This window comes from Callorhinus ursinus, unplaced genomic scaffold (assembly GCF_003265705.2).
Source record: "Callorhinus ursinus isolate GAN/ISIS: 27379988/994484 unplaced genomic scaffold, GSC_fseal_2.0 scaffold44, whole genome shotgun sequence".
NCBI classification, from domain to species: domain Eukaryota; kingdom Metazoa; phylum Chordata; class Mammalia; order Carnivora; family Otariidae; genus Callorhinus; species Callorhinus ursinus.
Window position 1 is genome coordinate 4,625,105 of NW_027397106.1, and position 27,483 is coordinate 4,652,587.

Consider the following 27,483-nt stretch of genomic DNA (forward strand, 5'->3'; position numbering starts at 1 on the left):
GCCCCCTCCCCTCTTGACCGCTTCGGCCCCCTCCCCTCTTGACCGCTTCGGCCCCCTCCCCTCTTGACCGCTTCTGCCCCCTGCCCTCATGACCAGTCCTGCTGATTCCACTTCTGAAATACATCTCAAGTCGAGTCACTTTTCTTTCTCTCCAAGGCCACCACCCTGGGCCAGGCCAGCATCACCTCCCACTAATGCCGCCTCCTTTCTCAGCCCCTCCAGTCCATTCTCCACACAGTCTCTGGAGCACTCTTGTATTTTTATTTTATCTTAGGCTAATTTCTTATATTTTACTTTTATTAGTTTCAGAGGAGGAACTTAGTGATTCATCAGCTGCATATAGCCCCCTGTGTTCATTACATCAAGTCCACTCCTTAATGCCCATCACCCAATTATCCCTTCCCCCTACCCCTCCCCTCCCGCAACCCTGTTTGTTTCCTGTGATTAAGAGTCCCTTATGGTTTGCCTCCATCTCAATTTTTATCTTATTTTATTTTTCCTTCCCTTCCCTATGTTCATCTGTTTTGTTTCTTAAATTTCACCTATTAGTGAAACCATATGGTATTTGTCTTTCTCTGACTGACTTATTTCACTTATTTCGTTCCATCCACATCATTGCAAATGGCAAGATTTCATTCTTTTTGATGGTTTAATAATATTCCATTGTATATGTATACCACATCTTCTTTATCCATTCATCTGTTGAGGGACATCTTGGCTCTTTCTATAGTTTGGCTATTGTGGACATTGCTGCTATAAACATTGGGGTGCATGTGCCCCTTCGAATCACTATGTTTGTATCCTTTGGATAAATCCCTAGTAGTATAATTGCTGGGTCGTAGGGTAGCTCTATTTTTAAATTTGAGGAACCTCCATACTGTTTTCCAGAGTGCCTGCACCAGCTTGCATTCCCACCAACAGTGTAGGAGGGTTCCTCTTTCTCTGCATCCTCACCAACATTTGTTGTTTCCTGACTTGTTAATTGTAGCCATTCTGACGGGTGTGGGGTGGTATCTCACTGTGGTTTTGATTTGTATTTCCCTGATGCCAGGTGATATTGAGCACTTTTTCATGTGTCCATTGGCCATTTGTATGTCTTCCTTGGAGAAATGTCTGTTTATGTCTTCTGCCCATTTCTTGATTGGATTATTTGTTTCTTGGGTGTTGAGTTTGATAAGTTCTTTTTACTAGCCCTTTATCTGATAAGACAAAAATCTTCTCCCATTCCGTAGGCTGCCTTTTAGTTTTGTTGACTGTTTACTTTGCTGTGCAGAAGCTTTTTATCTTGATGAAGTCCCAATAGTTCATTTTTGCTTTTGTTTCTCTTGCCTTTGGAGATGTGTCTAGCAAGAAGTTGCTGCGCCGAGGTCAGAGAGGTTGCTGCCTGTGTTCTCTTCTAGGATTTTGATGAATTCCTGTCTCACATTTAGGGCTTTCAGCCATTTTGAGTTTATTTTTGTGGAGCACTCTTTTAAAAACATGAATTGGATCAGTGACTATTCCTTGTACCTAGGATTATATTCAAAATGCTCACCATGGCCCGCAAAGCCCCTGCCTCCCCACACCATCTCTTGCCCTCTCCCTTTCTCACTGTGCTCTAGCAACACTGGAGTTCTTTGTGTATCTTATACACCTGAGACACGTTCTTGCCTTGGGGCCTTTGCATGTGCTAGTTTTCTGTGCCTGGAATGCTTTTCCCTCCTTGTTTTGCCTGGCTAACTCCTCTGGTCAAACTGGATCTCAGTCTAAAGGTCATTTTTTCAACAAGACTTTCCTTCATACTTAACAACACACACACACACACACACACACACACCCTACCCACTACCTTCTCAATTTGGTTCCTTTGTTAGGTTGTTTCATAATACTGTGTTCTTTTTCTTTGAAGGACTGTTATATATGTGTACGCATATATGTGTATGTGCGTGTGTGTGTGTATATATATATATATATTCATGTGCTTATGTGTTTAATGTCTAAACTATAAGCTGTCTGAGAGCAGGAACTGTATCTCTTTAGGTTATTTCTTTTACTACTTTTCTCCTAGTGCTTAGAACATATTGCTTGAATGAAAATTCAGCTGTTCTAAACTGGAGAAAGGGAGATGCAGAATAGTATGTACAGGGGTGCCTGGGTGCCTCAGTCGGTTGAGCACTGGACTCTTGGTTTTGGGTCGGGTCACAATCTCAGGGTCCTGGGATCAAGCCCTGTGTTGGGCTTCATGCTCAGCAGGAGTCTGCTTGAGGTTCTCTCCCTCTCCCTCTGCCCCTCCCCCACTAAAATAAATAAGTCTTTAAAAAAAAGAAGAGTATATAAAAAAGAATAGTATGTATAATATTATCCCATATTTTTATTTTAAAGATTTTATTTATTTGACAGAGAGACAGCGTGAGAGGGAACACAAGCAGGGGGAGTGGGAGAGGGAGAGGCAGGCTTCCCGCTGAGCAGAGAGCCTGATGTGGGGCTCGATCCCAGGACCCTGGGACCACAACGTGAGCCGAAGGCAGACACCTAATGACTGAGCCACCCAGGTGCCCCCCATATTTGTTATTTTTTAAAAATTTGTGTATTTTGGATGTTAATCCCTTATCAGATATACGATTCACGAATATTTTCTTTCATTCCATGGATTGCCATTTCACTCTGTTGATGGTTTCCTTTGATGCACAGACTTTGTTAAAGTTGAGTTTGTCTACTTTTTCTTTTGTTGCCTATGCTTTTATTCCAAGAAATCATTGCCAAAGTCAGTGTCATGAAGCTTGGTCTCTATTTTCTTCTTTTTTTTTTTTTTTGGTCTCTATTTTCTTCTAAGAGTTTTATAGTTTTAGTTCTTACACTTAGGTCTTTAATCCATTTTGACTTAATTTTGCATATGGTGTTAGGTAAGGGTCCAACTTCATTTTTTTTTTTGCATCTGGATATCCAGTTTTCCCAGCATCACTTGTTGAAAAGACTGTCCTTTCCCTGTTAGATGGTCTTGGCACCTTTGTTGAGAAGCCTTTGACTATACATGTGAAGGTTTATTTCTGGGCTCTGTTCCATTCCATTGATCTATATGCCTGTCTGTATGCCAATATCACACTGTTTTGTTGTGTTTTTTAAATTGTGGCAAAATATACATAACATATGATTTATCATTTTAACCATTTTTAAGTATACAATTCAGTGCATTAAGAACATTCATATTGTTTTGCAGCCGTCACCACCATCCCTTTTTCTTTTTATAGCTGCATAGTATTCCATACAGGAATACATTGTCATTTCTTTTTTTTTTCAGATTTTTATTTATTTATTTGAGAGAGAGAATGAGATAGAGGATGGGGGGGGGAAGGTCAGAGGGAGAAGCAGACTCCCTGCTGAGCAGGGAGCCCGACATGGGACTCGATCCCAGGACTTCAGGATCATGACCTGAGCCGAAGGCAGTCGCTTAACCAACTGAGCCACCCAGGCGCCCCTACATTGTCATTTCTTTACCAATCCTCTGCTAATGGACATTCAGCTTGTTTTCAGTCTTTTGTTATTACAATTAATGCTATGACAAATAATCTAACATAAAAGTCATTTTTGCTTGTGTGAATATATCTACAGGACAAATTCTGAAACAAAATTGATGAATCACAACATTTGTACTTTTGTGATTTTTGTAAAATTGACCAAATGCCTTCCATAGATGTTTTATTAATTTACCCTCAGGATATTAGCTTTTTTTTTTAGATTTTATTTGTCAGAGCAAGAGCACACGCACAAGCAGGGAGAGTGGCAGGCAGAGGGAGAAGCAGGCTCCCTGCTGAGCAAGGAGCCTGATGCAGGACTTGATCCCAGGACCCTGGGATCATGAGCCAAGCTGAAGGCAGATGCTCAACCAACTGAGCCACCCAGGTATCTCAGTATATTAGCCTTAAAAAAAAAAATATTTTCCTACTTCATAGGTAAAGAATTTTAGTGTTTGAATTTTCATTTTAAAATTGAACATCTTTTTTGTTTAAGAGCCATTTGATATCCTTTTTGTGAACTGTATGTTTGTATCTGGGCCAATTTTTTATTAAGTTGTTTGTGGTTTTCTTATTGATTTATAAGAGTTCTTTTTAATTTAGGAAAATTAGCCTTTGGTCTGTAATATAAGTTGCAAGGTATCTTTCCAGCTTGTCACTTGCCCATTATCTTCCATAACCTATTTATGGTCAATGAAATACCAGAGATTTTTGGAAGTCTTTCACCCGGGGCTTCTGGGTGGCTCAGTCGTTAAGCGTCTACCTTCAGCTCAGGTCATGATCTCAGGGTCCTGGGATCAGCCCCCCATCAGGCTCCCTGCTCAGCAGGAAGCCTGCTTCTCCCTCTCCCACTCCCCCTGCTTGTGTTCCCTCTCTCAATGTGTCTCTCTCTGTCAAATAAATAAGTAAAAAATCTTAAAAAAAAAAAAAAAAGGACGTCTTTCAACCTACTTTATTAGAAAACTCTGCTTAGTTGCAGAGTGATTCCCAGCCTGGTGAATGAGATGCTTATTAGTATCTGATTGTTAAAATTTAAACAGTGACAGAACTGGAGGAGACCTTAGAAATCTTCTCACATAGTCATTTAATTTCATAGATGAGGCCCAAGTAAATGGAGTCATATAACCCAGGTTACATAGCAGGTAAGCAGTGGTGGCACCCTTGTTGAGAAGCCTTTGACTATATTTGAAATATATATATGCGCCAGAACCAGGGCATTTTTCTGGCCTTCATTTTGAATAAGGTTATTCTATTTAACACACACTAAGAAAGTTCTGAACTTACGAAGGTATTTTTTTTTATTTAAAGATTTTTTTTTAATTTATTTATTTGAGACAGAGAGAATGAGAGAGAGAGAGAGAGAGAGCACATGAGAGGGGGGAGGGTCAGAGGGAGAAGCAGACTCTCTGCTGAGCAGGGAGCCTGATGCGAGACTCGATCCAGGGACTCCTGAGCTGAAGGCAGTCGCTTAACCAACTGAGCCACCCAGGCGCCCTTACGAAGGTATTTTTGAATTGAAAGTTGGTTTTGGTAGAGGCATGGGCCCTTCTCCATTCTGCTTTTTATCTTTTTGTTTCACCTCCTTTTCCTTCCCCAAATGTCTTGTGAATTCAGAACTTCTACCCTAAGATAAAGAACAAATGGCCCTCTTCTAGGGTAGGATTGGTGCTGAGTTGTAGGCACATAGGCTCAAGGAGAGTCATGGGGTGGGGATTCTCTGGGTGATGGCCCTTTCCTTGCTTGACTCAGAGGCCCTGAGGAAGCCAGGTGAAGGTTATTCTGGGTGGTCTGGGGATTTGCTACAGTCTAGACCTCCCAGCCCATCTTTAGCTTCAAATGGAGAAAACCTGATCACCCCTGAAAACCTCTGGGACTTCAGTTGTTTCTCAGGGATCTTCTGATCCAAGTAATAAAAATGATAAAAGTAATAATAAAATTAAAATAATTAAATCATACATGCCAGGGCACCTGGGTGGCTCAGTCTCATTAAGCATCTGCCTTCGGCTCAGGTCATGATCCCAGCGTCCTGAGAGCGAGCCCCGCATTGGGCTCCCTGCTCCATGGGAAGCCTGCTTCTCCCTCTGCCTGCCACTCCCCCTGCTTGTGTTCCCTCTCTCGCTGTCTCTCTGTCAAAAAATAAAATAAAATCTTTAAAAACAAATAAATCATACATGCCTGTTTATCAAATCTAAGATGCCATCCACTGTAGCCTTGCCAGTATTTTATGTGTCACTAAGAAAAAATGCTGCCAATTAAAAGGACTGATGCTTGCTTAGCACATAAACTTTTCTCATGTATCACCCTTATACATACCTAACACAGTAAAACAGTTTTTCTTTAAATACCAAATCATAGTGTAATTTCTTTAAAGACATTTTAAGTGGCATTTAAAACGTGCAATACCATCCAATACATGGAGCTAAAGTGACAATACCAACAACTTAGATTAAATTCACACGTGACCAGGCAGTATGACTACCTCTCCTTCATTTGGCAAGATGTACAAGATTACAGAGGTATTAGTGTGGGGGAAATGTGCATCCTCGGATCAATGCAATGTTATATCTTTTGACTAATTCCAAAGCATTTTTATACATGTGATCTCAGTCTTCGCAGCAACCTGGAAAGTAAACATATAAAGCCATTTTCTAGATAAAGAAACTGAGACTTGCCAGAGATCACAGTTAATGAGTGATTAAAGTAGGACTTAAACCCCAGACTTTCTGCTCTACCTAGTTATTTCCCAGCATTTGGCCTCTTGGCCTTGGACCTTTCCGATAGACCAGATGACTGGAACAGTGCCGGAAGTGAGAGCCACTCTGATTTTGTGTTTCTTCTGATAGAGTTGATTAAAGACACTTGCTGGAAGAAATATGTAGGCAGAAGTGGTTTTCTTAAAGGTTTAAGAAGTAAAAATATAAATTTAATTTGAGGACATTCTCTCCCCCTCTTCTCTGAAGGTACCAGAAAGCAGCTGAAGAAGCAAACATGGAAAAGAGGAGAAGTGTAAGTATTGAGAAGCCCCAGGGCCTGTGGAGCTTCCCAAGCGGAGCCTGTGTGGCCCAGCCACCTGCAGCCTCCATGGGGCTTGGGCTCCATGTCAGCTGAGCTGGGCATGGGTGTCAGCTGCTCTGATTTGTGCGCCATTTACTCAGGAGAATGTGGCTCGGGTGCAAGGAATCTTATTTTTCCACCGAAGCTCTCCTCTTGAACCCTTTCTTTCTTCCCTGAGTTGAGTGAAAGATAGAAGGCCAAGTGCTTTGCCTGAGGTTAGTAAAATGGCTTACTACTTCTGCTCACGTTAGAATACAGGGTCCCCTAGGCTTCAGCCCTTGTTCCAAACCAAACAACCAGAATTTCTCTATTTCTGCATTTAAATGGTAGCAGCTGTGCAGCTGTTGTCATCCCCTGGGTTCTTTGTTTAAAGCACACTTCTTGACCCACTCTAGTTAGCAAATTTCTCAGCTGCAGGATCCATCGAAGGCTAAAACCTTAGAACAAGCTCTCCACTCGTAACCATTCTGTACTCTCCCCTCTGGCTAGCCTCCAGCTGGGCAGGAGAGTGTATTTCTTTTGAAATCTTACTTGATTTAATCTTATGAGGGAAAGAAACTCATGTATTTGGGTAAGAATTCTTTAGTTTGGCTGGCATTGCAAAAATCTCCTGGCAGTTTTTAGTATCCAGCCTATTTAAATTAGTACATAACATGCCCCTGTCAATTTGTTCTCTCTAAGGGGGTAATGCTGACCAGGTCTTTGGCTTAATTGTCCTATAATTAAAAAATGGATCCCCTCTGGCACACTGTAAGCAAAAGCTACCCTCATTTCACTCAAAGGTTGGTTTCTTTTCTTTCCTCCTCCTCTGTCTCCTGTTATTTTTCCCCTGCCTCCTTTCCTCCTTCCTTCTTTCATTTATTCATTTAGCGAGTATTCACAGATCACCTACAATGCGCCAAGCACTGTTTTAGGCACGAATACAGACTACATTTTGGCCATCATGGAGTTTACATGATAGTGGGACAGATGAACAATAAAGAAATCGTGTCAGTGATTAGTGCTAAGAAACAAGGTAAAGCGAGTAAGAGGGATAGAATGTAGGGTGGTCCAGAAAAGCCTCAGAAAAGCCTCTGATGAGGGGACGTTGGAGCAGAGATCTGAGGATATGAACCAGGGAGAAGAATGATTCAGGTGGAATATGCAAATGCCCTGAGGCAGGTACATTCTTAATGTGTTTGAGGAGTAGGAAAAGCAAAGTCATAGAGAGCCACTATGAGGACCTGGGCTTTAACTCTGATCACAGGGGCGCCTTTGGAGGGTTTGTGTGCAAAGGAGTGATGTGATCTGACTTAAATTTTAAAAAGAGGAGGAAGAGACTATAGGAACAGTGGCAGAAACATGGAGACAAATTACAAGACAATTTCAGTGTTTAGGCAAGAGATGATAATGGATTGGACTGGAGTAGTAGATATATAGGTGATGAGAAGTGGTCAGGATTCATAGTGAAAGTAGAAAAAGAGAAGAACCGTGAATGGCAACAGTGGTTTGTGCTCAAACACCTGGAAAAATGCCATTAATTGAAATGGAGAAGGGTATAGTAAAAGCAGGTTTAGAGAAGGGACATGGTAGCAGCTCAGTTTGGAGCATGTTAAAAATGAAATGCCTTAAAGACATCCAAGTAGAGATGTTATATAAGAACCTGTATAGGGCTCCTGGGTGGCTCAGTTGGTTAAGCGACTGCCTTCGGCTCAGGTCATGATCCTGGAGTCCCTGGATCGCATCCTGCATCGGGCTCCCTGCTCCGCAGGGAGTCTGCTTCTCCCTCTAACCCTCCCCCCTCTCATGTGCTCTCTCTCTCATTCTCTCTCTCAAATAAATAAATGAAATCTTAAAAAAAAAAAAAGAACTTGTATATATAAATCTGGAACTGGAAGAGATGTGGGCTAGTGATAAGATGTGTGTGTATCAAAGGATCAGTGGTATTTAAAGACATGAGATGTATGAGATCACTTAGGGAGTGAATGTAGATAGAAGAGAAGAGATCTGAGGACTGAGTTCAGGAGCACCTTGATTCAAAGTTAGATAGACAAGAAAGAACCAGCAAAAGAGCCTGGGCAGGAGCAACTGGTGAAACAGCAGTAGAAACAAGAGAATGGGTGCTGGAAGCCAAATGAAGAAAATGCTTCTAGAGTCAAACACATAGAGAAGCTGGGAACTGACCACTGGATTTGGCAAGATGAAGGTCATTGGTCATCTTGTGCTGTTTGGGAGTGGTGGGATAAAGGCCTGACTGGAGTAGGTTCAAGACAGTGTAGATAGATTTCTACGAGTGTGGAGCATCTCTTAGGTGCCAGGTACTGAAGACACAAAGAGAATAAGATGTGGTCCTTTCCTTCAAGGGACTGTTTAGAGTTTGGAAAATAGAGTCTATAATCCCAGTGCAATTAGTACCATGTTGGAGAAATACTTGGGGTGCTGGGGGAGGATTTAGGAGGAACTCATAACCTGGACTATGCCATGTCAAGGAAGGCTTCCCAGAAGCGGTACCTGACTAAATCCAAAGGACAGGTGGGAATTAACTAAGCAAAGGAAGCAAAGAAGTGGCAGAGGAAGTAACACATGCACAGCGTGGAGACATGAGAACAGGCACATTTGATGTTTGAAAAGATAATTGTCACATTCACCAAGATGGAAGACTCAGGAAAAGAAACAGATTAAAGGGTGAGGGGTAAAAAGAGGAGAAAGGAGACTTCAGCCTTAGACAAGGATGAGTTGAAGATGCCTGTAGGATTCCCAGGTGGAATTCCAAGTAAGGAGAGAGATCTACCTAGACTTACAGCGTATGAGTCATCAATAGGCAACTGCTGGGTAAAACCAGAAGGTAGATGACATCATCTACAGGGAATAGGTAAGTGAGCAAAGAGGACTTAAGATGGAACCTTGAGGGACCCCAGCATGTGGGGCAGGGGGAGGGGGGAACAGAGGAAGAGAAACCTGTAAAGAAGATTGAGGAGTGGCCAAAGAAATGGGAAGAAATCTAGAAAAAAAGGGGTATCTCACAGTAACCATGAAAGGAAGGAATTTTTAAAAGGGGGGGTGGTCAGTAGTGTCAAATGCTATAGAGATATCAAATAAAATAAAGCAGAAGTGTCCATTGCATTTGCGAGTTGAGGTAAAAGGATGTGAACAGGTAATTAAAGAAGAAATAATACACGTAGGAAAAAATGCTTAGTCTTGCTAATAATAAAAAAATGTAAATTAAAGTAACCATGAGATATAAGTTGTAATCTAAACAGTTGGCAGATTTTTTTATTAGCTAATATTCAGTATGTGAGGAAATATGAACTCTCATACACTGGTAGTGACGGTATAGTACCCATACTATACTGTTCTGGATCTTGCTTTTAAACACATAATGTGCTTTTTTATATCTTCCCATGTAAATATATATATATTTATAATATCTAAAAAATATATATATAGTATATAAAAAAGGGGGGAAAAGTTGAGAGTGTATGCACCAAACTGATGACAGTGGGTATCTTGATGGGAAGGGTTAGGGAAGTCAAATAGGGAAAATTATATTCAAGGCATGTATACATTCCTATATTGATTGTGACTTTTCTTCCCCCCAGTAAGTTTTTTAATTACTTTTTTTTTTTTAAGACTGAGAGTGACTGAGGGGGGATGAAAGGCAGAGGGAGAGGAAGAGAGAGAGTCTCAAGCAGGCTCCATGCCCAGCGCAAGGCCTGACTCTGGGCTCAATCCCAAAACCCTGAGATCATGACCTGAGCCGAAATCAAGAGTCAGATGCTTAACAGACTGAGCTACCCAGGCACCCCTTTTATTACTTTTGTAATTGAGAAAATAGTAAGTTAAAAATAAGATAATAAAATGAAAACATTAAAGAGGTAATGGGTCATCTTGACTAGAGCTACTTCAGAAATGTTGGGGCGGTAGAGTTAGCATGAATGGAGAGCAAGCAAGTGGAAACAGCAAATACAGACAGTGCTTTCAAGACCCTTAACTATAAAATGCAAGAGACAACAACAGCTAGAGGAACATGAAAAGTTGAGGGAGCATTACTTTTTTTTAGCAAACTTTTTATTTTGAAATAATTCCGGATTTACAGTAGAGTTCTTAAGGTAGTACAGACAGTCCCATGGATCTCCACCTACCTCCCCCTAATGGTAACATCTTGCATAACTCTCAAACATTTATCAAAACTAAGAAATTAACTGGTGCAATGCTGTTAACTAAACTATAGAATTTATTCAGATCCACCATTTTTCCACTAATGACAGAGGGTTGCTTTTAAGATCCACCAGAAGCCTGAATTGTCTCCTGAAGAACGGGGAGAAATATCCATATAAATTTATAGAAGTGACTGACCAGGGGGCGCCTGGGTGGCTCAGTTGGTTAAGCAACTGCCTTCTGCTCAGGTCATGATCCCAGGGTCCTGGGATCGAGCCCCACATCAGGCTCCCTGCTCCTTGTGGAGCCTGCTTCTCCCTCTCCCTCTGCCTACCGTTTCCCCTGCTTGTGCTCTCTCTCTCTGTCAAATAAATAAATAAAATCTTAAAAAAAAAAAGTGACTGACCAGATGAAATACTACATTCTGCCATGGAAGCAAGTTAGAGAAACATTCAGAAGCAAGTGGGTACATTTATTCCTTCAGTAAATAGTGGGATCGGGTTACATGGTAGCATAGTTTTCCAGAAATTTACTTTTCCCTTTTTCTTCCTCTTCCACTTATATCTAGGAAACAGAAACACAGACCATGAATACTGCCATCAGTTATATTTTCAGGTTCCTTTCCAAGCATGCAATATGCCACTTCTTGAAATCTGTACAATTTGGGCACTCATCTCTGTAATGACTGGCTTCCACTTTTCTGAGAAGCTCTTCCCTTCCTTGGGGCCTGTACATCCCAGTAGTCCATGTTTGCAGCTGCACTGCTGTCTCCTACCCAACATCCTCAGCTTTTAAGATGAAGGTACCCCTGCCAAGATTTCAGCACTAAAGCTCATTTGACCCAGCCTCTACATTTTAATGGTGGAATAACAGAGACCCAAAGAGAGGAAAGAACTTATCCATGGTCATACATATCAGATGGACAGTGCTGGGACACATCCCAACTCCAAGTTAAGTGCTCCTGCAGAAAAGACATAATGTTGCATTTCCAGGTTGTATCTAATCTGGATTCAGGAAGCCAGTTATGGTCCAGAGGCAAATCGGCCAAGATTCCCAGCCTTGCTGGGAAGAACGAACAGTGTGCTGGATGTCACGTTTGAGAGGAGGCTGTGGTCGTGTACCAACCAATGGGGCCCTTGAAAACTTGCAGCCTCCATGACTTCCCATGCCTCTTCTAGGAAAATACTTGGGAAAAAGTTAAAACCAACTAGAATTTCACCTTATTGTGTGCCCTACACCCCCACTCTGGAACAGTGGAGACTATAGAGAGGCTAGAAAGAGCAGGAAGAGACTGTACCCCAAGTTCAGGATTTGAGAGATGACTGGGTACTGTGGTTGATCATCATGAGGTGTGGCTGGAGGAGTAGGGAGGACTACCCACTTAATATTAATTGTCACCACTTACTGGGTGCCTATTTATGTCAAATACTACACTACATGCTTTAATATAGGCACATCTGTTCTCCACAATAGCCAAGTATGGTAGGTTCCAGAAATTAAACTTGCCCAAAGGTCACTTGTCTGGGTGGGGCTGGAGTAGACGAGTAACACATGTTCATTGTAGAAAATAGAAGTGGCTTGTAATCCCTTCTCCAATGATAACCCAGGCCATGTCAATATAATACTCCTGCCACTTTGTGGTCCAGACTGCTTTTAGCTATTGCTTTGGTTCTGTACCTTCTTGCTTTTCCTTCCCCAGAAGAACTGGAATCACTGCTTCTTCCCCATTTTTCTCTCCTTGGGTCCTAAAGCCCTGCACGCCTGGCATTGCCTGGGGATGCTGCCAGGAGTGATTGCAGGGTGTGGGGCATTTCATGCTGTCAGGCTGGACAGCCCTTTTTGTCCCCACTTAAACACTTTTGAACATGTACCCTTAAGAACTCTTCTGAATAAAAGAGCACACTTACTCCTTGTTACAATGCCCCCTAAGGGATTTCCTCCACCCAGGCCCTTTTTTGGTCACTGCCGGTACTCCATTCCACAGATCCCTCTCTTCCTGGTCATCACAAGTAAAGTAGAAATGATCATTTTCCAGCTGCTTATAGTAACATCAGAATGTTTTAATATTCTGTAGATTTTTGTGATAGGAAGATGATGTATGGTTCTATTTTTTATTCATTTGTGTTACATAATGAATATACACTTATTGTAAGAAGGAAGAAAAAAAATGTAGATGCCCATAATCCACGATCCAAAGGTAACGTTAACATCCTGATGTCTTTTATTCCAGACTACTTTTCTGTGTTTATAAATATACATTTGTATTATAAAATGGGATTATGTGGTCTTAAAAATTTTTTTAAAGATTTTATTTATTTGTCAGAGAGAGAGCACAAGCAAGGGGAGCGGCAGCAGAGAGAGAAGCAGGCTCCCGCTGAGCAGGGAACCCGATGCCAATGCAGGGCTCCATCCCAGGACTCCGGGATCATGGCCTGAGCCAAAGGCAGACGCTTAACCAACTGAGCCACCCAGGCATCCCTGTGGTCTTAAAATTTGCTTTTTCCCCTCAAAAGTATCTTATGAGCATCTTCCCATGTCAATATACTTGGATCACACAATTACTGAGAAAAGTAGTGACCAGTTACCAAGGCAAAATGCCACTTAGAGTGTCAGGGCTCCTGTTTAGGCTGGGCAAGGGCAGGGCAGGTGCAGTTGGAGACCCAGATGACTCATCTATTGTGTGGCAGGAGGTAGCATCCAGCAAAGCATGCTGCCAGCGATAAGGCAGCACCAGCGTCCAGAGCAGTTTAATTCTTCTTTTCTAGCAAGAAAACTTTTCATGCTTCTTGTATCTGATCCATTCATTCTTCCACCAGTGAATCATCTTGTCAGTAAAGATTTAAATACTAAAATCAAGCAGTTGTCCTCTGTAAGTTTTTTTTTTCAGACCTTGGTGCTATGTATTCAGGGGAATTCAGCGAAGAGTAATAGGGTGAGAGACTTAATTCCCAATATAGCTGCTAATCCTGTTTAATTCCCGGAAGTCTTTCAGTCCTAGGTGGTTTGTCCTTTCTTTCTTAGTTGAAAGACGGGTGAGTCACAGACCACAGGAACGGAGGGCACGAAGGTATTGGAGTTCGTGGCTTGTTGGGAGTTGGTGCTGCTCAGCTTATTTATAGGAACGCTTTCAGAGTATGGGACATTGAATTTTACTTCATCAAGCATGTTTCCTCTGTTATTGTGGAATAGTAGTGGCAGGTTCCAGGTTGTTTGCAATCATATATGTATAAATTAATTCTGTTTTGACCCAGGTGAAAGTGACCTCTCTTAGATGTATAAATGTGTGTCCTTCAATCAAGAAAGTGAGTGGTAGTGTTTTCATATGAAGCCTGGATATTTTTCTACCAGAGGATCTGTGAAATAGTAAATTTTCTGATAACTGAGAATTTACACATGGACAAACGTGTAGAGAAGAGCAGAAGAAAAAAAGAGGATTAGGTTCTTATGTAAAAATAAAACTTGTTCATATGCATGTAGATTATGGCAGGTATGATGAGTTATCATTTATGTAAATACATGTAAAAGTCTGGTGAGTTCTCTAAATTTCTACAAATACTTTCAATCCTTGATGATACTATCCACAATTACGGTATTGCATAGTTTCAGCTATACTGTGTCTTTGTCGTATTTAAAAGAAAAAAACCCCAGCAGGATTCCCCATGTAATTTTGTGGTATGTAATGATGAACTTGTATTAGTGCATATCTGCGGTGTTTAAAGTACCTAGTATTTTGCTTCCTCTTTCTTTTCCTTATTAATCTTTGGATAAAAATCCCTTGTCTCCAATGTAACTATCATTAGATCTGGGCTCTCTTTTCTCCTCATTTTGTCCTTATAAGGCTATCCTGTTTTATCACTTCCTGCTTCAGCTCCTGACTTTGTCTCTCTTCCCCTCTCCCGGGGTGGATGCTTTCTCCATGTGGCAGGGCTGTAACTGTTCACAGCTGTCTGAAACGCCCGTGGACCAGGAGCAGCTTAGAGTTTTAACTTTCATTTTACAAAGAACAACATGTTTGAATGTTTCAACAGGCAAGTTATAACTGGCACTTACTTCTTGCTCTTCTAGAACACTGAAAATCTCCCCCAGCACTGCAGGAGGGGGATCCTGACTGTGTTAAAGAAGAAGTGGGAGAACCCAGCCCCGGGAACAGAGTCTCACACAGACTCCCTGCGAAACGGCAGCTCTGAGGTCAGAAACGGAGGCAACCATCCTGCCGGTGAAGTGGCTAGAAGCTCTGCCCCTGAGGCCGAAGCTGACCAGGAAGAAAAAGTCCACCCCAGACCTAGGCTCGGATCACCTTCTGAAGCCCTTACTCAGTGGCCGAATCTCCGCATTGAGGGCAGCGAGCATCTTAAAGACCACTCGAAAGAAAGTAAAAAAATGGAAAATTGTCTAGGAGAATCCAGGCATGAAGTAGGAAAGCCTGAAATCAGTGAAAACACAGAAGCCGCAAACAAAATAGAGAAATACAATGTTCCGCTGAACAGGCTTAAGATGATGTTTGAGAAAGGTGAACCAACTCAAACCAAGGTAAGGACTGGGCCAGTGGCAGGCTTGAGAAAGCCGATTCAAGCGATTAAACAAAGCTGTTTTTCTGATCTAGACAGTTTGAGTGGTGGCCAGAATGTCTTTTGATTCAAAATTAAATGAATTAACGAGAAGTCTCGAATTATTTACATAGATGCTAAGATTTTGCAGATCTGTGACCCAGTTTCACGTGAAATCAAGCACACACTGGAATTCAGGTTAATATCTAGAAATGAAGAGTTTGGTGCCGATTAGATTTTGTGTTTTTATACGCTTGCCCTTTTAATTTGTCTTCCTGTGCCTTTTGTCATTTGTAGCTTTGGGGGGTGGGATTACTGCTGAATCTCTCTCTGCTTGGACACAGCTGCAGGCTGTGTTAAGGCCAGAGTTTAACATTAAGACTGAGACTTAGTTGTCTCTGCTAGCTGACTCCTTCTCTTCTCAACTTCCTCATCTGTGCCTTCCAACAAATGTTTTCTATCAGCTAAAATCCTCTCCCAGGAAAAATCAATGAGGATAGCCAGATTAGCTGTAGCCTTCAGGAGTTTTGACTTGCAAATGCTCAGGGTTGCATTTTCCTACAACTGCTAATGAAATTTGATCCTTCGTGTGGATTGCAGACTGGGTACCCAGAGGGAATTACTTAACTAGAAAATGAGTTACATATGCTGGTGACTTATAACACAATCCAGGGGCGGCAGAACTGGTAAATTTTTCCAGTTTTCTCATACTTTCCTGCGTATCTGGCTTTGTATGTGGGGATGGTTTGTTACAACAGTCATTATAATGAAATAAACAGATCTGACAGGAAGCAAAGCCATCATTTTCTCTAGATTCCATCTAGATGGGAAAGCTGAAATTTTTTAAGCTAAATATTTGGCCCAAATCCCTGCATGTATGAAGTAATGGTATAAGACCTTCTTTCTGAGAGAAAAATTCGGTAACTCGTCCTATAATCTTCAGTTATGTTTGACGTGACTTAGTTTATCTTTTCCCGTAACTTGCAGTGGCTGGAGCTTTCCAACCTAGAAAAGTTCTTGGGTGTTTAAAGGATCATCTATGTCAAGGATGTAGTAAGAATTTGTAAAGGTTTGCAAACCTAGAAGCCTTTCCTGTGCATGAGTTTTAGCTCTATTTTAACATTGAAACCAGTTGGCAAAAGATGTAACCACAAAGCAGTTTTATGACTTTCCTTAAACTCTCATCCCTCTCAATTTTTAGTCCTCTAGGCCTGCCAACTCCCTCTTTATGCTTTATGGTCTTAATAAAAAAAAAAAAAATTTTTTTTTAAATTTAAATGGGAAGAAGAATTTTAAGTGGAAGGGAAAAAATGTCAGAAATCCTAAATAGAGAGGAAGGGGTTTTGTTGTGACTCAAAGCACCATTGTAAGATTCCTCCTCAGAGACCCTGTTAGGGGCAGGACGGCTGATGTCATGCCAGCACACACAATGTCGATTCAGTGCAAAAGCCTGGTGCATGTCGAAACTGGCCTAAGGTAGGAAATGACTGGGATTGCAGCAAACAAAAATGCTGATTATGTGTAAGGATCTGGTGAGAGACTTTTTTCTCATAAATGTCTGGCGGGAGATGGGTCAGAACAAGCCTATCACTTTGTGGCTGGTCAGAGTAGAGAAAGACTCCTCATATAAAGAAAGATCCTTCTAGATCTCTAATAGCACAGGGCAGGCAGCCTGATTGTTAATGGTATAGGAAGATGGGGGGTGGAGGGGGAGTGTCTAAGATTGACCTGGGCTTTTTTAGGTGCCCTTTAAAACTTCCTGATTAAATAGTCATTTGTCACTTAATGGACTGCTTAGTAAAACAGAGCTGCCCTTGGTTTTATAGCTCTTTCTAAATAACCATCCTTTATCCATGTTAGAAACATGAATAGTTTACTTTAAAAAATTTTTGTCTAATATTTTCAAAAAATGTTAAAAGGTTTTGTCTACTTCAGCTTAAGGAATAACAAAATTAGTTTGAAACTACGTAACAGTTATCGTTAACATAATTTCAGCTTTAACAGGGATAAGGCTTTAATCGGGAAGTTACATAGTTGGATCTTTGGAAGGAAGCTCTGAGAAATATGGAAGGGATGCTAGAAATCGCTTTAGGAGCAAGAGTCTACAAGAAAGAGTGTATACTTCAGAGCTAACAAATTAGTACCTCCGTAAGACAAGTAAATATAATAGTTACAAATTGTGTGAATCTTTGGTTCCGTAATTAAATTTTAGAGAACTGGACTGAATCTCAACTAACTAGCTGGGCAGGGTCAGGGAGCACATAGATAATGGAAATAATGCTCTAATGCTGTGTCCTCTTAAATCTTTTTCTCAGTTATTTACAGGAGACAAAGTTAATTGGCTTGAGTTCCACTTTTGTTAGTCTCTCTTGCTCCCTTTTGCCTGAGATGGTTCTGTTCTTGTCCACTTTTCTTCCTGATCTCTGCCCTCCTGTTTTTTTCTCTCTCATTGTGAAATCTCACCTCTTTCCATGACTCTAAGAGGTGAACCCCCAAACTAGATTTTAATTCTCAGTTCTTTTTTTTTAAGATTTTATTTATTTATTTGAGAGAGAGAATGAGAGAGAGCACGAGAGGGAAGAGGGTCAGAGGGAGAAGCAGACCCCCCCCACTGAGCAGGGAGCCCGATGTGGGACTCGATCCCAGGACTCCAGGATCATGACCTGAGCCGAAGGCAGTCGCTTAACCAACTGAGCCACCTAGGCGCCCTAATTCTCAGTTCTTAACCCAAGCTTCAGCCTCATACTTCTGGTTGCCTGCCAGATCAGACATCTCTCTTTGAATATCCCCTAGGCACTCACATTCAAGAAGGCTAGAAAAGAATCCATTGTCTTTCTAACCAAACACCTGCTTTACCCCAGTTCCCTTCATGCATTACCATGCACCAAATCTTCTTGTCCGTAAAACTTGGAATCAGTTCTTCCTTCTGCCCGCCTCCTCTTCCCAGTCAGTCACTTACTGAGCCATCTAAACAAGCCTACCCTCAGGACGTCTGGGTGGCTCAGTATCAGTTGGGCATCTGCTTTCAGCTTGGGTCCTGGTCCCAGGGTCCTGGGATCAAGCACCATATCGGGCTTCCCGCTCAACAAGGAGTGCTTCTCCCTCTTCCGCCACTCGTACTCTCTCTGTCTCTCAAATAAGTAAATAAAATCTTTAAATAAATAAATAAATAAATTAAGCAAGCAAGCCTGCCCTCTACACATCTCTCAAGTATGGACCATTCTGTCTGGTCCCATAGTATTGCTATGACCTCCCCCATCAGCATCTTTTCTTTCTTCCCATGCATCCTCTACACTGTTGCTATTTATTTTTCTAAATAGAGTTGTAAATTAGTTTACTCAGAAACTTTTGATGACCCAGGGCACCACCCAGGCAGTCAGTTAAATGCTTCTGACTCTTGATTTCTGTTCAGGTCCTGATCTGAGGTCATGAGATAGAGCTCCATGTAGGGCTCCATGCTCAGTGCAGAATCTGCTTAAGATTCTCTCTCCCTCTGCCCCTCCCACTCATTCTCTCTCAAATAAATAAATAAATCTTTAAGAAAATTTGATGCCTCAGAATTAATCCATATTCAATATTTGGGTCTTCCACAGTCTGAGCTCAACCTACCTTTCAATCTCAGAGCCAGTCTTATACTTAAACCCTGGATCACTCCTTACTCTCTAAATCATTCATGCTTATCCCCAGTTACTGTCTTCTGAAATCTTTCTCCTCAAGGTCTGTCAAAACTGTGAGACCTTACCTCAGCTTCTCTGAGATAAATTAACCCTTCTTACTCTCCTATACCTATAGAATTTTCCTTTTACTTCTGTTTGGGCATTTATATCATGCTTCCCTTAATAATCATGTGTAAATTAGTATACTCCTGGGGCACCTGGGTAGTTCAGTCGGTTAAGCATCTGACTCTTGCTTTTGGCTCAGGTCATGATCTCAGGGTTGTGGGATTGAGCCCCCTGTTGGGCTCTGCGCTGGGGCAGGGGGCCGGGTTCTGCTTTCCACTCTGCTCTTCCTCCCCTCCCAGCCCCCCAGCCCCACTCTCTAGCTCTAAAAAATAAATAAAATCTTTTTTGGAAAATTTGTATACTCCCGAAGTCTAATTTCTTTCAAAGTGATGTTTTTCTTCCCCAATGGTTAGTACAAGGACTTAGCTCTTAGCACTTACTTAATAAAAGGAAGAAACAAAGCTTAGAGTTCAAATAGCTTATAAATAGTAAGAATCGATTAAATGCTCTTCCTCACTTATTCTCTACCTTTAGTGAATAGATACATTATTCAGGTCAGATAGTTTAGTTGAACATGATGGCTCTAATTCCTATGAGCAAATGAGCAGTGGGTGGATTAATATAACCTACCATCATTACTGGGAAAAAGAAACATTTTCCCCCCGCCCCTAGTGGCATATACTGAGGTGGTCTAGCAATCCTAACTTCATGTATATGTTGATCTGGATTTTAGGTAGCTGAGGTAACTATTCTGCTTATGAAAAAGATAGCTGCTAACTAGTCATAAGCAACATTCAGTTATCATCATGTTGACATTTGAATCCATAATCTTCAAAACCAGGATGTGGTTATTCAAAAAATTAAGTACCTCTTCTTTTATGCCCTGGAATGACCAGGAGCATATAAGGAGCATGTGACAGGCTCATTCAGTCTCACTTCTTTCTGTTTGGTTCCTAACATATTTGGTTCACACAAATCCTTGGATAGGAGAATAAAGACTGAATATTTGGGTGACCTTTTTCTGCCTTCATAACCTATTTCAGTTCTTGTCTTCTGGTGGGTCAAGATTGAACAACTTGGGTGTAATGCAAGAAAATAAGACTAGACTGTGGATATCCGTTGATACTTTGATACAGATGTGGAGTACTTCTTCTACCATGAAATGTTTCCAATTTCTAGGAGAGGAGTTTGATAGAGTAGAGGAGAGAGTACCTCCTCACCAAAAATCACTGTTTCCTAAAACACGTAAGCTCACTCATTTGCTCATTCTTTGGAGACTAACCATGGATGGGAAGTTGCAATGAGAAAATAGTAAGTTTGTCCATAAGTGAAAAGAATTAAACTATTTAGAATTTTTTTTCTTTCTCCTTTTCCCCCCATTATTCATGGTATATTTTAATGCTTCCAGTTACTCATATTTTAATTGTATTAACTTGTCCTGTATTACAAAGGCGAAACAGTACACTCAGCTAAAATAGAAGTATCTAAAATAAAAATGGAAGTTTCCCTTGTCCCAGCCCCCTTTTCACTTGTTTGCTACTTTTCTTCCCTTAGACTTCTTTTTTTTTTTTTAAAGTTTTTTTTATTTATTTATTTGAGAGAGAGAATGAGAGACAGAGAGCACAAGAGGGAAGAGGGTCAGAGGGAGAAGCAGACTCCCTGCTGAGCAGGGAGCCTGTTGTGGGACTCGATCCCGGGACCCCAGGATCATGACCTGAGCCAAAGGCAGTCGCTTAACCAACTGAGCCACCCAGGTGCCCTATTTTCTCCTTTCTTGATTAACAACTACATGTGTTCTCTTATACACTTAATGTATCTTAATAACATTTTTCTTCTGCTTCCTTAATGTCTTAAATAAGTCATTTGAAATTATATTCCAAGAAGAATAAAATTCCGAGGATGTTCATAATTGGTATTAATTGCATATTTTTAAGCCATAATTTTAAGATGGACTTAGGGAGGAAAGGGACTTGAATAACTGTCAACATCACTGTAGGATCTAATGTAGTCTTTTTTTTTTTTTTTTTGAGAGAAAGCACAAGCAGGGGGTGGGGTGCAAGGAGGGGCAGAGGGAGAGGCAGACTCCCCGCTGAGCAGGGAGCCCGATGTGGGATGTGAGGCCCTGGGATGTGGGACTCCTGGGATGTGGGGCTTGTCCCAGGACTCTGAGATCACGACCTGAGCCAAAGTCAGATGCTGAACTGACTGACCCACCCAGGCACCCCTAATATATTCATCTTAATGTAGGAGAGTATATCTTTAGTTTGCTTATCAGCAAATCATAAATCTTAAATTGACCCAACATTAAACATCCAATAGATACATTACTAGAGCTTTAAATATGGATACAGTAACTGGTTTTGTTAAATAAACACAATAATTGTCTTTGATTTTTCTATCAATGCCATCTTTTTCATATATCCTGCTAAAAGCTTTTTTTTTTAAGATTTTATTTATTTATTTATTTATTTTGACAGAGAGAGACACAGCGAGAGAGGGAACACAAGCAGGGGGAGTGGGAGAGGGAGAAGCAGGCTTCCCGCTGAGCAGGGAGCCTGATGCGGGGCTCGATCCCAGAACCCTGGGATCATAACGTGAGCCGAAGGCAGACACTTAACAACTGAGCCACCCAGGGGCCCTAAAAGTAATTTTTTTTGATGATTTATTATATTCATCCATGATTTATAGCTTCTTCTATAATTTTAAAATGTAAGTACACTGCTGTTAGTGTTATTTTGACTGACCTGTCTCTAGCAGATCATTTCTGGTAAAGACGTCATACCAGTATAAATTAAATTTTATTTACCCTTAATTAGTAACTGAGTAATTCTTTTGTCTTTTCTGGTAAGGTAATAATGGATCCAGGTGTAGAGCTGCGGGTCAAGGAATTCTGATATTTCTCACTGTTTGTTGCCCGAAATGGCTGCTCTTGATGTACCAACTGGAGACCAGTCATGTCTCTTCTGTTTACTTTCAGGCCAACTTAACTACTTATTGGTTTTTAGCTGGTTTCATTACAATAAAACATGTTGAAAAGTTAAAAACAAAACCAAAACAAAAACATGTTAAAAAGAAATGTCAGAGTGGCGCCTGGGTGGCTTAGTTGGTTAAGCCTCTGCCTTGGGCTCAGGTCATGATCTCTGGGTCCTAGGATTGAGCCCCGCATTGGGCTTCTGCTTCTCTCTCTCTCCCTCTGCTGCTCCCCACCACTCGTTCTCTCTCTTTCTCAAATAAATAAAATCTGAAAGAAAGAAAGAAAAAAGAAAGAAAACAAACAAAGAAAAGAAATGTCAGATGACTAGAACATTCTGTAAGCAAGTTTGGCTCCATTAGAGTTTGGAGTGGCCAGAAAGACTTCACTTACCCTCTCAAATATGACCACCTTTATCTTTCTGGAATCAGACTCACTCCTGGATTAGACAACATAGGGGTGTATATCCAGATGAATATATTAGTCATTTCCTCTAGTCTTCTAACTCATCAGTGAGTTACAATGAGTGAAAAATCCCTATCAATATCTTTGACATAAATCCTAAAAACTGTACAGGACTGTAAGGTTATTTATTATTATTTAATATCCTCAGACAGGATATTAAAATCCCTAATTTAGGGGCGCCTGGGTGGCTCAGTTGTTAAGCATCTGCCTTCGGCTCAGGTCATGATCCTGGGGTCCTGGGATCGAGCCCCGCATCGGGCTCCCTGCTCAGCGGGAAGCCTGCTTCTCCCTCTCCCACTCCCCCTGCTTGTGTTCCCTCTCTTGCTATGTTTCTCTCTGTCAAATAAATAAAATCTTAAAAAAAAAAAATTCCTAATTTACAGGTGGAAACAACTGAGGTCAGAGAAGTTAACTGACATGCCCAATGTGATTGGTTAATTAATACCAGAACAAGGACTGAAATTGTTTAATACCCTGTCTCTACCATGTAACAGTGTCTTCATTAATATTGTAATAACTGTGTATTAGGTAAAAACAACTGGCCATGGCCTTCCTTATCTGAAATCTAAGGAAACTGGGAAAATTTTTAAACATATCAACAATCGTATTCTCAAAGACTTTAGCTCTCTGTCTTCCCTCTTTCCACATTTTATAGTCTTATAAATGAATTAAAAGCATCAGGGCAGTGAAGAGAAGAAATACATTGGAATGCAAGAGATTTGTACTAAAACCCTTGAGTTAGAAGCTTGACCCTCCTCCCTCCCCTGCCACACACAGTAAACCAGAAAAGAAAAGAAAAAGCCAAGTAAACCAGGAAAAACCAGTAACTTCCACCAGGAAAAAAGAATAAAACAACTGTGCACAATGATATCCTATCATTGCATAATTCGTTTTTACATGGTTATCGTCCCTGTGTGCTCACTCTTTTTGTGTGCTTTATCTTTTGTTTGGTCTTTTTTATATAGACCTTTCTGTGTATTTTCCCAGTTCATGTGGTTATCCTTTTATGGCAGTATAGTATTTCATTATGGTTTAATCATGCCCCAGTAATTAGATATTTTTCTAATCTAATAAAAAGCTCTAAGCATCTTAGCTAAGAAACATTTTGTTTTTAGTTATTTGGGGGGAAGGGCAATATTACTGAAGTGATGTTCTCATGATCAAAAGCCATAATTCATTAAACGTTCTTCTGTGGGTGCCTGGGTGGCTCAGTCTGTTGTGTCTGCCTTGGGCTCAGGTCATGATCCCAGAGTCCTGGGATCAAGCCCCACATCGGGCTCCCTGCTTAGCGCAAAGTCTGCTTCTCCCTTTCCCTCTGCCCCTCCCCCCTGCTCTTGCTCTCCCTCTCTCTCCCTATCTCTCTCTCAAGTGAATACATAAAAAAATCTTTAAAAAAAACCAAAAAACCATGTTCTTATATATTTTCAGCTGGTTCTCAAAAATTATACCATTTGGGGTGCCTGGGTGGCTCAGTTGGTTAAGCGACTGCCTTCGGCTCAGGTCATGATCCTGGAGTCCTGGGATCGAGTCCCGCGTCGGGCTTCCTGCTCAGCAGGGAGTCTGCTTCTCCCTCTGACCCTCCCCCTTCTCATGCTCTCTCTCTATCTCATTCTCTCTCTCAAATAAATAAATAAAATCTTAATAGAAAAACTTTAAAAAAAATTATACTACTTTATAACAGTAGCGCAATCTTAAGGACATATTTAATTTTCCAGCACCTTCTCAGCATTTGGTTTTTATCATTTTTATCTATTTGTATTAATAAATATGATGTATTGCCTCTCCTTTCTTTTTTAAGATTTTATTTATTTTAGAGAGAAAGAGAGAGAGAGAGCACAAGCAGGGGGAGGGGCAGAGGGAGAGGCCGACTCCTTGCTGAGCGGGGAGCCCGATGGGACTGGATCCCAGGATCCTAAAATCATGACCTGAGCCGAAGGCAGACACTTAACTGACTGAGCCACCCAGGTGCCCCATCCTTTCTTTTCTTTTTTTCCTAATTTTAAGTGTAACACATAATTTTTATAGAATGCTTAGAAATACAGAAAATATAAAGAAATCCCACAAGCTGGATATAAAGAGCTCCTTCTATATGTATTATTTTACTTAAAAGAGCTCCATTTTTTTCTGTTTTCTTCTACCTGGAGAAGGAAATGTTGTCTTTCAGTACTTTGAGAAATTAAGGCTAGGTTTTATCTACACCCTGTGCACAGTTCAGCAAAGTCCCATTTTCCCTAAAGGTCATCCTCTACCCTTGACTTTGGAGGGATGAGAGTCAGAAGGAAGGTCAAAGTTGAAAGGTTGAAGGAAGTGGCTGAGAGAGGTATGAGGTAAATTAAGGTATTGAGAATCAACTTTTAGACAGAATTTTTCCTAAAAATTAGGGGGGACAGGAAATCCTGCTTTTTACTTGATATTTGGGACCTCACTTACTTTATTCCTTTAAGAAAATTCTCCAGAGGGGCTCCTGGGTGGCTCAGTCGGTTAACAGTCTGCCTTTGGCTCAGGTCATGATCTCAGGGTCTTGGGATTGAGCCCTGCATCTGGCTCCCTGCTCTTCCTCTCCCTGTGCCCGTGCCCCCCCTCTTCTGCTCTCTCTCTCTCTCTCTCTCTCAAATAAATAAATAAAATCTTAAAAAGAAAGAAAAGATAATTTTGCAGAGGAAAGAAATTCTACAGACTACTGGCGAAAGGCTCTAAACTCTTTTCTCTTATTGGTATGTGTTGATGCATTTAGTTTATGGATTCTCAGAGAGTATTGCAAGGGGCTGTCCCACTAATGAGAGTTATTACAGTCAGCTGACAGGAAGGAGGACTTGTGGGGTGGGGTGAGGCCAAGTCTTAGGAAATTCCAGAAAGTCTTGAAGTGTCTTGTCTTTTCTCTTAACAGGCTCCCTCAGGCATCTGAGTAAACAGGGCTGAAATGTGATAAAAATGTGTTACAGAAGAGTATTTCAGTATAAGAATTCCTGTTTGTTTTTTTTCTTTTTGTGTTCTTCTACTTCCTTGAGAAATATTAGAGGAAACTCCTCCTTCTTCCTGTACCTCAGATTACCACTTGTAAAATGAGGATCACAAAATTCATTGTAAATGCATTTGAGTTCTTGTTATTCTTTTTTTTTTTTAAGATTTTATTTATTTTTCAACAGAGAGAGAGAGACAGCAAGAGAGGGAACACAAGCAGGGGGAGTGGGAGAGGGAGAAGCAGGCTTCCCACTGAGCAGGGAGCCCGATGCGGGGCTCGATCCCAGGACCCTGGGATCATGACCTGAGCTGAAGGCAGACGCTTAACGACTGAGCCGCCCAAGCGCCCGAGTTCTTGTTATTCTTCTTTTTTTTTTTATTTTTTATTGTTATGTTAATCACCATACATTACATCATTAGTTATTGATGTAGTCCGAGTTCTTGTTATTCTTAATATTTGAGTGATTTGGAGGTGAACCAGTATTGAAAGAAATGCTTAGTGCTTCATCTGGGATCTCATTAAAAGATCTCCCATCTCAGAGCTGTGTTCTTCCTCAGAACCAGTGTCAGTATAACTTTGATTTCCAGAGACATTTCTGTTTTTCTTGAAGACCAAATGGCTTTGCACATTCACTTTTTTAGTACTTGGAAGAAACGAATTTGGAGTCCTGATGCCCTCATGTACCAGAAGGCTTTAAAAAAGAAAAAGGCTCTTAACTTTATTTAACCTGAAGGTTTAAATTGAAAGCTAGCAAAGATGGAGAATTTTATGTATCTAAAACCAAAGTAAGGGGCGCCTGGGTGGCTCAGTAGTTAAGCGTCTGCCTTTGGCTCAGGTCATGATCCCAGGGTCCTGGGATCGAGCCCTGCTTCAGCTCCCTGCTCAGCGGGGAGCCTGCTTCTCCCTCTCCCACTCCCCCTGCTTGTGTTCCCTCTCTCTGTCAAATAAATAAATAAAAATCTTTAAAAATAAATAAATAAAACGAAAGTAAGCCTCTGCCCTAGCAAGGCATATATTCTGGTTCTAAATGGGCTTGCTCCCAATAATGCCAGTGCAGGGACTCTGCATGAGACAGAGAGGGATTTGACTACAAGTACAGACAGAAGACCGAGCTATCTGCAGGTTGTGACACATAACGCATACTCTTGGAATCATAGCTGAACTTTACCTTTAACAGAATGTAAATATTTGAAATATTGCTTCATTATTAAGGATGCAGAACCCGTTCTCCTTTGGTTACAAAAAAACAAAAACGTATTTCTTGGCTTTCTCCCTTTTTTGAGCCCAGAAAATTCTTAATTTTTATAGTAATCATCCTACAGTCAAGCAGCATTTGGAATAAGTCTTTGGAATTTCCTTTACTTTAATTATCTGCAAATGAAAAATGTTTTGAAAATAAAAAAATGTGGATGGGGAGGGTGTCCTGTCATTTATCTTTTTGTTTTGGCTGGTGATCTTCATTTCTAGATGGGGGGCTGCTCTCAGAGCAAGAGTTTGTTGCATCATGTGAGTCATGTGGATGTGGTTGATGTTGGTGCCCTGACCTGAGCATAATGTGGCAAGGTTAGAGTTGCTACAGCTTATTTTATTTTTTTATCAGTTAATAATGTAATTAGCAAAGCTGACTGGAGATAAATTATATGAAATGTATATTGAATTTGCAAGAAACTATTGTTGGTATGGTACAAACAAACCAGGCCTTGGCTCTGATTTCTGAAGTGGCATGTTTTCTCTCTTGGGGGGTGGGGGGGTGGGGGAGGACTTGAAAAAGTTCAGTCTTAAACTTTACTGTTGAGTTGATTAGTCCATTGAACTTAACAGGTTTAATAACTATTTGCTAATGTTGAGTTCAGAAGGGTGCTAAGTGTTTTACTCTTCTGTTCTACTGGATTTCAGATATCTTTTGCACTTCAAGTTATCTGGAAATAAATTGAGATTTGAATGATAAGATCTGATTGAAGGCTCTCATTACAAGCTGAATAAACATGACATACTCTGTGTACTATTTTCTGGGAACTTTCTGTGATACTAAATGGCCTTCTCTTAAGTTACTTTTCCAGTCTTAAAAATTATAATTTGTAACTTTAATTAGAGATCTACCCTAGATATGAGAGATATAAATGTAGTAGTTTAC

At 40.9% G+C, this 27,483-nt stretch overlaps 1 protein-coding gene across 3 annotated transcripts in view; it reads left to right on the forward strand.

Moving 5' to 3' along the window:
* The window catches only part of LIMA1 (LIM domain and actin binding 1), a 93,019-nt gene that overhangs the window by 43,755 nt on the left and 21,781 nt on the right, over positions 1-27,483 (forward strand). For all 3 annotated transcript variants that reach the window (XM_025883374.2, XM_025883376.2, XM_025883375.2), the window contains exons 3-4: positions 6,452-6,497; positions 14,748-15,212. In XM_025883374.2, the coding sequence (XP_025739159.1) occupies positions 6,452-6,497; positions 14,748-15,212 (511 nt within the window). The remainder of the gene's footprint in view (positions 1-6,451; positions 6,498-14,747; positions 15,213-27,483) is intronic.